This window comes from Sciurus vulgaris, assembly GCF_902686455.1.
Source record: "Sciurus vulgaris genome assembly, chromosome: 6".
NCBI lineage: Eukaryota > Metazoa > Chordata > Mammalia > Rodentia > Sciuridae > Sciurus > Sciurus vulgaris.
The window spans coordinates 98902147-98915239 of record NC_136466.1 but is presented as its reverse complement, the minus strand read 5'-3'; the positions used below and the strand labels follow the sequence as shown (position 1 = coordinate 98915239).

Genomic DNA, 13093 nt, shown 5'->3' with positions numbered 1-13093 from the left:
TGCACATATGCAAATATTATGTCATTTTATGTAACTATATATAACTAGCACTCAGGGGCATTCTTGAGGTTTGACATAAAGGTGTTCTGTCCATTGACATTGTTCATCATAGATCATGTCCTGTACTCTTATCTGCACAAAGCAGGACAAAAGTAGATTCATTTGTTTTCTGCGGTAACTTTCGTCTTCATCTTCTTCTTTAGTACCCGACAGATTTGTAATGGCACAGGAAAATACATGTATGTTTGACAGCGAGCAAAGAAAACATACACATAAATATAGTGACAGAAATGTGACTCCACAGCTACTATTTCTACACAAAATTTCCACTCTTCTTTCTCATATGGCTTCCTTTATCCACTTCGTTTCCTTTCTTGAGTCCCAGGATCCAGTTTATTTTTTAGTGTGCAACTGTCATATGGTGATTTGTATAATGCAAAGACAATAATGAAGAAAACATAATAGTACTGCCCTGACCTTTGCAGCAGACTCCCGCCCCTCCTAGTTTCTGTGCCGCCGGCTGAGGCGGTTTTTTTTTACAAGTGAGAAAGTGGGAACTAGCTTCGGGCATTCTCCTTTCCCTTCCTTCCTCTTCACCGCATTCTGGTTCCTCCATTACTCCCGCCGCGTTCTTAGGTACCCTATCCTTCAGCGCGCCTAACAAAGCCCGGTGAGGCAGGCGCGCGCCACTGGCCACCCGGACTGGAGAAGCGGCTGCGTCGCCACGCGCTCGGAACCCGAAGGGGACCGCGAGCGCGTCCCCGCCGCTTCCTTCCCTCCCCACTCTTCCCTTTCCTCCTTCCAGGCCCGGCCCCTAGGCCCAGCGACGGGAATGCGCCTGCGTAGAAGCTGCCCTCCCTCCTCCTCCTCTCCTCCGCCGCCCTTCCTTCCCTCAGCTAGTCCTCCTTGCCCCGCCTTCCTTTCTCTCGGGTTTCACTAACTGAGAGCTCCAGGTAGCGAGCAGTTCAGTTTCCCCACTACCCCGCCCCCCTTCCTCTTCTCCTCCCCACCCCTCGCGGCTCCAGCCGGTGGAGGATGAAGCGGCTGCAGTGGCCCCAGACCCAGCAGCGGCACCGGCTGTGGCTGCGGTGGGGGTGGCCGGAACTGGGGTGGTAAAGAAGCGGTGGCGGCGGCTGAAGGAGCGGCAGCCGCCTCAGCCGCTTTCCCTGGGCTTCCCTTCCTCTTTACTGAAGCCAGGAAGTTTTCCGCTTCTGTGAATGTGTGGGCGTGAGTGTGGGTGTGCAAGGTGAGGTTTGGGTGGCGTTTGTGCAGGCATTGGGTTTTTTGCCCACTTCGCTTCCCGTATCCCAGGCAGCTCCTGATCTTGGGCTGTGGCCCGAAGAGGGGGCGCGGCGGCGGACTCTCTCCTTTTGTTGTTGTTTCCTCCGCCTTAGGAGCTGAAGGGGGGACGCGTCTGGGTGGGGCGGCTCGGAGCCGGGGCCTACTGGCCCCCGGGGCTCCCGGGCGGGCAGGGTAGGCAGGGTAGAGCGGGCTTCAACATGATGGCGGCCGAGGCCGGCAGTGAGGAAGGCGGCCCGGTGACTGCTGGAGCAGGAGGCGGTGCGGCAGCAGGCTCCAGCGCCTGTCCGGCGGTGTGTCGGGTGAAGATACCCGCGGCCCCGCCGGTGGCAGCCACCCCCTATCCTGGGCTAGTGGAGGCTGAAGTGGCCGCGACTCTGGGTGGCGGAGCCGCTTTGGGGTCAGGGTTCCTAGGTGCCGGGTCTGCGGCGGGGGCACTTGGGGGAGCTGGACTGACAGGGGGAGGCGCTGCTGCTGGCGTGGCTGGTGCCGCTGCCGCCGGACCTAGTGGAGAGATGGCTCTCACCAGGGGGACCATTTCATTGCCTTCTGAGACCCTCGGGCCAGGCGGCGGATTTCCCCCTCTGCCGCCGCCGCCTCAGCTGCCCAGTTTGGGCGCGGGCCTTGGCACAGTGGACGAAGGTGACTCTTTGGATGGACCAGAGTACGAGGAGGAAGAGGTGGCCATACCGCTGACTGCTCCTCCAACTAACCAGTAAGTAATGATTTCTGTTCATGGATTGGAGAAGCTGGCTCCAGGAAAGAAGTGGGAATAGACTAAAGCCTACCGTGTTCTTTCAGCTGTGATTTGTTAAGAAAAGTTTTGAAGCTTCAGGTTTCATGGGTCAGAATTTAATTTGATCAGTCATCTTCCCTACAGGCATACTCCCTGGCGTCTTCTGTATTTATTGCTCCTATGGGAAGATGTAAAAATTTTAAGATGGGAAGCATGGGAAAAATGTGTATCTAGTGAGAACCAGATATGGGTTTGCCCCTTCCAAAATGAGGTGGTGTCCCAGGATTCAACCAAGCCTGTAGCTGTTAATGCAGTCACAGCCAATATTAACCTGTGTTCCCTGTCGAAGCTAAGTGTTTAGTGAGAAACTTCAGTACAGATATTTAGATGAGTGTTGTATTAATAAAATTTGGAAAACTCATGGGTCAGAATGCTTTCTTTTTGTTAAGTTGCAAATTCCAACTTCTGTCTATTAAAAGCGTAGTGATTCAGAAAAGTCTTTGGATCACTCACTAGAAATCAGAAAAAGTTGTTATGTGAATTACAGGTGCTATTAAAGGCCCACACTTCCAACAGTGTTTGTTACTTGTTCCGTAGAATTTGTTTATTAGTATTTGTGGAATACTTTCATATTGAGACTTTGTAAGTACAAGATTGAAGAAAACCATTAATGCATAGTGCTTCTCTTAAGCACATGTTGTTGGTAGTCAATACAGTATTCCACTTGAAAATTAATTTGGATAGTTTACTTCAGAATATGTGGACAGATCACTTTTGTATGAGTTAGAATCTCTTCCTTACTGGTACTATTCATAAATGAAACTAGGTATGTATTTATAAAGGTGGACCTTGATGAGAAGAAAATATTGAGATGTGATGTGGTAATAAGCAACACTTGCTTGATAGATAACTTCATCAGTTTTAATTAATATTAGGAAAACAGCCTTAGTTAATATTAGGAAAAAACGATTTGGTTCATATGGACAATTAAAAAAAATTTTTTTATAAGCTTCTTTAGAGGATTTAGAAAGGACTTAAAAATTGAATTAGGAAAAGATTCTTTAATACTAATCCATTTTTTACTTAATTAAGGTGGAAAAGTAATTTTATTTATGCCAACCATGGTATAGAAATATTGTATTCCTTTCATGTTATTTAATAGAGTTCATTTTTTTTTTTTTTTTTTGGTCTAATTTTATTCCAACATGTATCTGTATTACAAACTTTCTTGGTAATGTTCTGGAAATGTTCAAAATTCCATTTTTACACACCTTAGAGTCTTTTCAAGAAAATTATCCAAATATTTATTAAATGCTTATTACATGCTTAGTACTGTGGTTATAATAAACAAAATGCATCTTCTAATATGGGAAGAATTATGTCATTTCATAACTGAATTGACTTGGGCATACGTAGCATATTGTAGTTCTTAAATTGTTTTTAGTAGACTTTTAGAGCAGTTTTCGGTTTACAGCAAAATTGAGTGGAAAGTACAAAGTGTTCCCATTAGCTTTTTAATAAACATTATTGAGTACTTAGAAAAGTTGTGTTTGTGAGAAGTTCATTAGGTGAGACTTTTATCATATATATTTAGGAATAAGAATATTTAGGAATATGACTATGCATATAGGAATTGCTAATGTTATAAAAAGTACCCTCCATGTCTAGTTTTTATTTTTTTCCAGTGCTGGAAATCAAACCTAGGGCTTTGCTTATGTCAGGCAAGAATCTCTACCCACTGGGCTACATCCCCAGCCTATTTTCTAATATAGTTATAAAATTTTGTCATTCAGAAATGCAAATTTCCTTTTCTCTCTCTCCCTCTTTTAAAAATATGTATTCAGATACCAACCCAGAGCTCTGGGAGGCAATAAAGTGTAGTGGTTAAGCACGAAAATTGTGAAGTTGTTCAAGATTTAGGCTGGAATCCTGTCAGTCTTACTTGCTGTGTTAGTTGGAAAGGACAGTTTTTGAATCTGTAAAATAGGGATAATAATAGTACTTCTCTCATATGGTTATTTTTAAGATTTAATGAGAATTCTGAACTACTCAACACAGTGCCTGGTACATAGTAAGTATTCTAATAAATAAATAATCCCCCCAAATAACAGTAATATAATTTTATTGTTAATAGGTTGCCTATTACTTCTTTTGTTAGAGGGACTCCTTTATTAATAAGTATTTTATTATTTTGAGATATGGGATCAGTATATTGCCCAGCCTGGCCTCAAACTCCTGGACTAAAGTTATCTTCCTGCCCCTTCTCCCAAGTAAGTGAGACTACAGGTGCCACTACCACACTGGCTTAGATAACTGTTTTAGAGAATGTTTTGAACTCCAAAGGTGAGCCTACCATGATTGATTTTATTTAAAACTTTATTTTAACTTTATAAGGGCTTCCAGCAAAAGGTTAAACATATTTAGAAGTGATATTCAAATGGTCTGTTTTTATTTTTATATGGAAGGAAAGAACCTCAATAACTTGTTTAAATAATGTCAACTTTTGTAAAAAGAATCGAAGAAATGTTCTTGGACTAAATAAATATTTGACTACTAATAACTGATCATTTTAGTTATTGATAGTGTGGGTGTGACAAAAGAGTAGGTCACATTATTGAGAATGAATGGTTTGATAGACTAGGGTTCCCTGGTCAGGGAAAATGTTTAGCTTTGTTTTCAGCTGGTTTTATGCTGTTGATCTCAACAGGGTCCAGTGACATTATGTAGACAGATCACTGCAAATGTATTAACACTATTAGTATTTTGTAGCTTGTCTGTGTGCACGATGCATCATTAGTCTCATGCTTATTACTAAGCATTTTCATTAGTTTGGTTAAGGCTGGAAATGTTTGTATAGGTTTAACTATAACTTTTTTGAATATTTTCTTTTTTGCAAGTTTTTTGAAATAAAAAATATTCTCCCTATGGTTTTTTTCCTGCTATGAAAATTTCTGTATCTAAAACTGCTAACATTTCTTTCTTAGTAGAGAGAAAGGTTAAATTAAAGGAGTTTGTCAGTGGTACTCTGTAATTTTATGGAACTTTTTTCATAGTCCTTGTTACTTTTCTGTAGGATCAAGGGGTGATGATAAATGGGAATTGTTCCCCTAGTGTACCTTCAATAATTTAGAGATTTTTGAGCTGTTAGCCTGCAGTAGCAGAAGCCTTTGATGAGAATTCAACCCACAAATATATATTGCTTCCTTTAGTCTACTTGGAATATTTAGTAATTAGTAACTAGCTTTTAAAAATAGGAAGGTGTCACATTTTAAGAGTCACCTCTTGAAAAGTCACGGGAGGATTTGGTTAAACCTGGTGGCTTTTCCTGCTTAAGAGTAGATTGTTAGAGCTGAGTAGTGGCTGCCAGTTTTATATGGGTTCTTGGCTCTTCATTTTGCTGTAGTTACCACCAGGGCTACTTTGCCTTTGATACTATTTGCCTGGCATCTGGCTTAGATCTTGCCCTGGACCTAATAATATTGAGGCATCTAAAGCCTGTGTCCTTAATGAAGAGAAAATGGAATTGTAAATAATTCCTTTTTTCCTTAAAAATAACTTTACTCTCTATACAAAAGTAAAATCATGCTTAATTAAGTTAAATAATTGTTGAAGGTTAATGTTAGGACATGTAGCATTCATTAACTTTGTTACCGATTTCATTGTAAGTGTGGGTGAGTCATTGTTTCTTAATAAAAGTAGTGGTGAGAATTGTGAAGATTAGTTATGGACAGAGTAGCTGCTGACGAGGACTCAAATATTTTTACTGTATTTGTATGAGTGGTAGAGGTGCTTCAGGGGTTATGGGCAATGAGTAAAATGCCCCCTTTCTCAATGAGTCCCTCTTCCAGGGAAATTTTAATTCTAGTAGGAGGAAGTTAATTAAACCAATAACTAAATTAAGGCTAGAGTAAGGTTAATATTATAAGTGAATTATGAGTAAAGGACCATGGGGGCTAAAATAAGAAATTTATATAATTAGAATAAATAGATTCATTGAGGAAAAGTAGCAGGTACATTTTCCTACAGCTTAATTTATTTTTTGAATAAGAGATGATAGGTTCTGATTTCCTTTGCCTAAGGATTATATTGGGTCAAAAAGAATTATGAGTTAAATGAGTATAAGCTGTAGGTCCTTAGTGAGGAGTTGTTTCTGCTGAACTTTACCTGTGTTCTGGAGGAAGGTTAAAGGGGGTCCCTGTAGTTACTGAGGTATAGGGCAAAACTGAAGGCTAGGATTGGTCTGGATAATTGGTAAGCTACTCTGGGTAAATCAGGCAACCTTTCTTGACAGAAAAAGAACAAGAACAACCATAAATCAGGAAGAAGAAAGGGAAAATGAAGAGTAGGCCTTTCTGGTTGCTTTGCTTCTATTTCTTTACTGGTCTCATTAGAGAAATGAGCAGAATGCCTTCAACAACACTAAAATACCCAAAACAGTAACTTCAGGGGAGAAAATATATATTATAATTAGCTATAAGATTTACTACTGACTTTTTGTTGTTGCTCACTACCTAACAGGAACTGTTGTTCCTTTTGCTTTACTTGTTTTGGATATCTCTTGTTTTGTAGCTTCCCAAAACTTATTTGCAAAACCAGCAAGTTATTTTTTTGCTTTTGATTATAAAATTCAGGCAAGGCTTGATTGTGACTGTTCCACATGTCATCCGTTTGCTATAATTCCAAGTCAGCTTCTTAACTCATAAAGCTGGTGCCTTAGCTGGGATGACTGTAAAAGCTGGTGGGTAGCTGGGCATTTCACTGGGCTTTTCTCTTCCTTCCCTTCCTCTAGCCTCTATGTTTAAAGAAGTATGTTTTTTTTTTTTTTTGTTTGTTTGTTTGTTTTGTTGTTGTTGTTTTTTTATAGCAAGAAACATTGTAAGAGAACAAGGGAGTGTTCTTAAAGAATAAACCCCAGCGTGCCAATACTTACCAAGCCTCTATGTTCCTCATGTTTGCTAATCTTTCAATGGCCAAGGCTATTCCTATGACCCATTGGAAATTTAGTATGAGTAGTGAATGTAAGAACACAAATATGAGAAGATGAGTTTTCTTGAGGACAATCAAAGATAGTGTACCACAGGTATTATTCATTTGTATGTACTGCAGATAATATTAGAATACTAGTGGTGAGGGATGGGACGGGAGAGAAGACAAATACAAGTTCCTTCCTTAGACCCAACATGAGAAGTTGTCTTTCATTACTTGAGTCAAATATCCCAATAATACATATTGTCTTTTGGTTACCATTATCTTAGTTTGAAATCAAAAATAACACACACGGATACTGGATATGGTTCATTGTAGATCTTTGATGGGTATGCTATCTTGAAATTACCTGCAATACAATTCAGTTTGGGGCTAAGTTAAAAATAGTTGTTACTGTGTACAACTTAATGATAACATCTTAATATAGCTTATCTCAACAGAGTTTGGAGTATAGTTTTAATCATTTAGTGATCATATGATTTAATAAGTGAAGCAGTGAATACTATGTGATATAAATGATATAAGAACATATAGGATACTTGAAAAATGAAGGATTCAGAGAAACACAATGATAAAAATTATAGACACATTGTACAGATAAGTTTTATAAATTCAGAATATATTTGTTGAAGAATTGAAAGAATGAAAGTAAATGAAAGAATGATATTGAAATTTCATACTATAATTTTAATTAGAATTTTATAATGTTTGATTATCTTTTGAAACATTAGTGTTTGGTATTATATGCATTTTAGTGATTAAGGGAACACTTTTATTGCCTAGGTACAGAAGAATCTGACTGAGATAGAACAGCTTGTTTAGGTTCATATAGCAAGAAAGTGGTAGAACTGAGATAGACTTTGTTCTTATAAGAACTGAGATAGACTTTGATCTCATAATTTTTCAGATATGTTTAGATTTGAGTAGAATTTGTAATAAGTTTCCCTTTTTTAAAAGGACTAGAAGGCAGAGGCCTACTACACTGCATTTGCTAATCATTTTTTTGATGTCTGGCATTTTACATAGATATTCAATTCTTACAACTAGATATTCAATTCTTACAAATATGCTGTGGAAATAACTATTATCCTAATATTTAATATTGAGAAAACTAAGTAATGGAGCTGGGATTCTAATGCAAATATAGGTTAAGTATCTCTTAACTTAAATGCTGGGGTTGAGAAGTGTTTCAGATTTCAGAATGTTTCAGATTCTGGAATATTTGTGTAGACTTTACCAGTTGAGCATCCCAAATTTGAAATCTGAATGGATTTCAGATTTTCAGATTGGATATGCTCAATATTTACTATGCTTTTTCCTTTGCTTTGTTCCCTTTGAGTACATAGAGTACCTCACATATATGTATATATACCATACAAAACAATACATAAGAGTGTTGGTAGTCAACTGGGTCTTAGGGACTACATTATGCCCACCTTTCCCCCAAAAGATTGAGGATCTAAGCCCCTATGTGACTATATTTGGACCTTTAGAGAGGTAGTTAAAGTTGATGGGGTCATAAAGTATGGCTCACAAATCCAATAGGAATTGTCTCCTTATAAGAAGAAACATAGGAGTGTGCATGCACAAAGAATAGGTCATGTGAGGATACTGAGAAGCCCATAATCTGCCAGTGAAGGAGAGAAACCTCTGGAGAAATTGACTCTGTTGGCACTTTGATCTTTCAACTTCCAGCTTCCAGAACTGTGCAAAAATTTTTCTGTTGTTAAAACCATTCAGACTTGCTATGGCAGCCTGAACAGACTAACACATGGTTAATTCTGCATATTTAAGCATGGATTTGGGTAAGTTTGGAACAGAGTAAATGCATCTACTACTTGAATAGAGTTCTTACTGTAGGAAAGGAAAAGTTATCTTACTTTACCTTCCTTTTTTATGACTTATCTCTTGGCTATAACTATGTTGAAAAATTGAAAGTTATTTAAATGCATATCTTTTATTAAGAAAGATCTTTACATGTGACTGTGGTATCAATGGAAAATTCTATGGACATGATATGACTCCAGCAAGTTTTCTGTACTTATTGTGTTTGTTGTTACAGCATTCAATATTACTTTTAATAGTTACTTATAATGTTATCAATTATTAATTTACTTTTAATATTTTCAATATTAATATAAACTTTTTTCTTTCTCTAATATGTCTGTGTCAATCTAAGGGTAAGACGTAGAGATCTCTTTTAGCTCATTTGGTCTTTTTTGTAGGTGTAACTCACTAGACTGGATTCCTATTTTAGACACTTATTGTCCTTGTTTATCTATTAAAATATTCATCTCAATTTTTAAATTGTTTTTCATTTGAGGTAGTTATATATTCACATGCAGGTTTAAGAAATAATCCAGACATGTACCCTTCACCCATTTTACCTCATTGGTAACATTTTGTGTAACTATAATAGTACAGCATCAAAACCAAGAAATTGACATTGATATAATGCGCTTCTTCAGATATTGCTCATTTTATACACTTACTTGGGTGTGTGCATGCGTATGCATGTGTGTGTATTTAGTACTGTGCAGTTTTATAACATGTGTAGATTCATGTAATCATCATCATATTAGAGGTCCAGAAAAGTTTCATCACCTCTAGGATCCCTTGTGCAGCATTTCTATAACAAATTCTCCCTCACCTCTGGCAATCAATATATCTGTTCTTCATTTTGTCATTTAAAGATGATTGTAAAGTAGAATCATATAATATGTAACCTTTTGGGATTGTCATTAGTCACTCAGCATAATTTCCTCCACCTTCATCCAAATTTTTTTATTTATCAGAATTTTGCTTCTTTTCATTGCTGAGTAGTATTCCATGATATAGACCACAGTTTGTTCAGCTGCATTTGGATCCCTTCCAGTTTTGGTTACTATTTAATTTATGTGTAAGTTTTTCTGTGAGTGTAAACACAAATTTTTCATTCTTTCAGATAAATGCCCAAGAGTATAACTGCTGGGTTTTATGGTAATTTCATGTTCACCTTTAGAAGAAACTGCCAGTCTGTTTTCTAGAATGACTATATCCTTTTACATTCCCACCAGCAACGTATGAATGATTCACTTTTTCTGTATCTTCACCAGCATTTGATGTTGTCATCATTTTTTATTTTAGCCATTCTGCTATGTTTAGTGATACCTCATTGTGGTTTTAATTTGCATTTTGCTTGTGGGTAATAATTTTGAGGACTTGTTCACATGCTTATTACCACCTATATGTACATCTTCTTTGCTGAATGTCTGTTCCTCTTTTTTGCCCATTTTCCAATAGGATTTTTTTTTTAGTGCTGAATTTTTTGATGTTTTTTTTAATAAATTACAAATATTAGTCCTTTGTTGTATATAGGCTTTGCTCCTACTTTCTCCCAGTCTGTAGCTTGTCTTTTTTTCCTCTTAATAGGGTCTGTTGTGGAACAAGAGTTTTATTTTGTTGAGGCCTAATATATCAGGTTTTTCATTTATGGATTGTTCTTTTAGAGGTAAGTTCTAAGAATTCTTTGCTTAGATTAGATCTCAAAGATTTTCTCCTGTTACTATTTCTAAAAGTTATATAGTTTTATGTTTTATAGTAAGTTCATGATCCATAATGAGTTAATTTTTGTATAAAATATGAGGCTTAAATTGAGGTTCACTTTTTGTGCCTACTGTAGTTAAATTACTCTAGCACCATTTGTTGAAAAAGCAAGTATCCTTGCTCCATTGAATTGCTTTTGCACTTTTGTCAAAAATCAGGTAGGCATATTAGTGTTGGTCTACATTTTGATTTTCTGTTCTGTTCCATCAATTTGTGTGTCTCCATCTATTAACTATATAGTAGTCTGCATTTACCCTGTTTCACTTTCCTCATTTTTACCTGTAGTGAGCTGTGGTCTAAAATACTAAATCGAAAATTCAAGAAGTTAACAATTCTTTAAGTATTGAATAACCTTTTTTCAATATATTTTTGTACTTGTTTTATTTTGTTATTTGTTATTGTTAATTTCTTACTGTGCCAATTTGTAAATTACACTTATCATAGGTATAGAAAAATGTAGTATATATAGGCTTCAGTGATATCTTTGGTTTCAGTTACCCACTGGGGGTCTTAACATATCCTCTGAGGTTGGGGGAGACTACTGTATCACACTTGATTACCCTTGTTATTATAAATAATAAGTTCCAGTGTCAAGTGGAGTGATTTCTTCCATTTATCCTTTTTCATTATGTCTTAGTATTTTAGTATTTACATATAATTTTAGAATGTGCTATTCCATGTTTACAAAATCTTTGCTGAAATTCCTATAGGAATTGCATTGATTTATAGATGATATTGGGGAGAATTGATGTCTTTATTGACGTGGGATGTGTGCCTCCATGTAGTCTAAGTCTTCTTTTTTTATGAATATTTTGTAATTTTCAGTATATAAATCCTGTACATCTTTTGTTTCATTTATACTTAATTTATTTTATTTAAAATGATTTTGTAAATGTTATTGTGGTTTTAATTTCTACATGTTTATAGTATATAGAATATCATTAAAAAAACTCAACTGGTTTTTGTATTTTGGTCTTGTGTCCTGTAATCTTTCCAAGCTTACCTTTTAGTTCCTAGGAATTTATAGATTCCATGGGATTTTCTACATAATCATGTCACCTGTAAATGTGAACAGTTTTCTTTGTTTCTGATATGTTTGCCCATGTTGAATAAGTGGTAAGAGTGGACATCCATACCATGGGTTGTTAATTGTCTTAAATAGACAGGATTCAGTATTGAAACATTAAGCATATGATATTAACTGTCTATCACTGGTTTCAATATCTGAACAATACTGGCCTAGTAGTATAATGTAGGAAGTTTTCCAGAAGGAAAACTTTTCTTCTAGTTTGTCAAAGAATTTATGAAATATTTATTAAGTATTCTTTAAATATTTGGTTAAATTCACCATCTGGGCCTGGGTTTTGTGTTTTCCTCCCCAAGTTTTTAAAACATTTTAAATTATGAATTCATTATTTTAATTGTTACATGACTACTCATCTATTTTGTTTTAGTTTGAGTTTTTTAGTTGTGGTTTTTGAGGGAATTGACTTATTTTCATTTATTTAATTTGTGAGCTTAGGCTTGTTTGTAATATTCCCTAATTATTATTTTAATGGCTACAGTATATATGGTGATATAACCTTTTTATTCCTGATGTTGGTAATTTATATCTTCTCTCCTTTTGTCAATCTTGCTAAAGGTTTATCAGTTTTAGTATTGATAGGTTATGGCTTCAGTCTGCCATTTTGTATTTTATTTTCTGTCTTTCTGTTCTTCATTTATCCTTCAACATTTGTTAGGGTTACATACTGACTTATCTAGAGTGTTTTTGAATGTATGATTTTGCAATGTTTTTCTTAGTGGTTGTTCTAAATATTAAACATATGTACATGATTATCATAGTCTACTGGCATAAACATTTCATTTGAAAATGTTTAGATACATACATACACATGCATTCTGTAAGGTTATTTCAGGCAATACAGAATGGAGCTTTGTTGCCTCTGTACAGGCATTCACAAAGTGATATAAATAACTTTCTTAAAGTTGAATGGGAAGCAATGATAGGCCTGTTTTTTGTTTTTTTTGCATTGTTTTCTTACATTATCTTCTTTGAAGAGAGTATTTTTTAAACTAAATCATTGTTAACTTATTTTTTGGGCAACAACTGTATAGAGAACTTTTTCCATATTATCTTGCTTAAGTGACTATAGGTATCTCTCTACATGTGTAAATGGACAGGTACATAATTAACTTTTTGTTTATCTACTTCATTTGTGATTTAGGGTGACTGCCAAAGCACAGATTTAGAGGAATTGCTAATTACTGGGTTAAGTAGTGACCGTATGAATATTTAGGAATATTTTATTACTAGTTCCTACATGACCTAAGAAAGGCAATCTACATATGTAGAGTGGGATTGCTACTGTACTTATATTACTTATGGGGCATCTTGCAATGCCGAAAGCTGGTGGTAGGAGAAATACAGTTTTAATAGAATCATTTAAGAATTGTCTTTGCTGTTGTTGGCAATTAAAAAGGAGT

The 13093-nt window shown here is 36.3% G+C and overlaps 1 protein-coding gene across 1 annotated transcript in view; it reads left to right on the top strand.

The window, feature by feature from the left end:
* The first annotated feature begins 866 nt into the window (after positions 1–866).
* The window catches only part of RASA1 (RAS p21 protein activator 1), a 118080-nt gene continuing 105853 nt past the window's right edge, over positions 867–13093 (top strand). Inside the window, exon 1 of the mRNA XM_079144406.1 lies at positions 867–2014. Coding sequence (XP_079000532.1) covers positions 1500–2014 — 515 coding nt within the window. The 5' untranslated portion in view covers positions 867–1499. The remainder of the gene's footprint in view (positions 2015–13093) is intronic.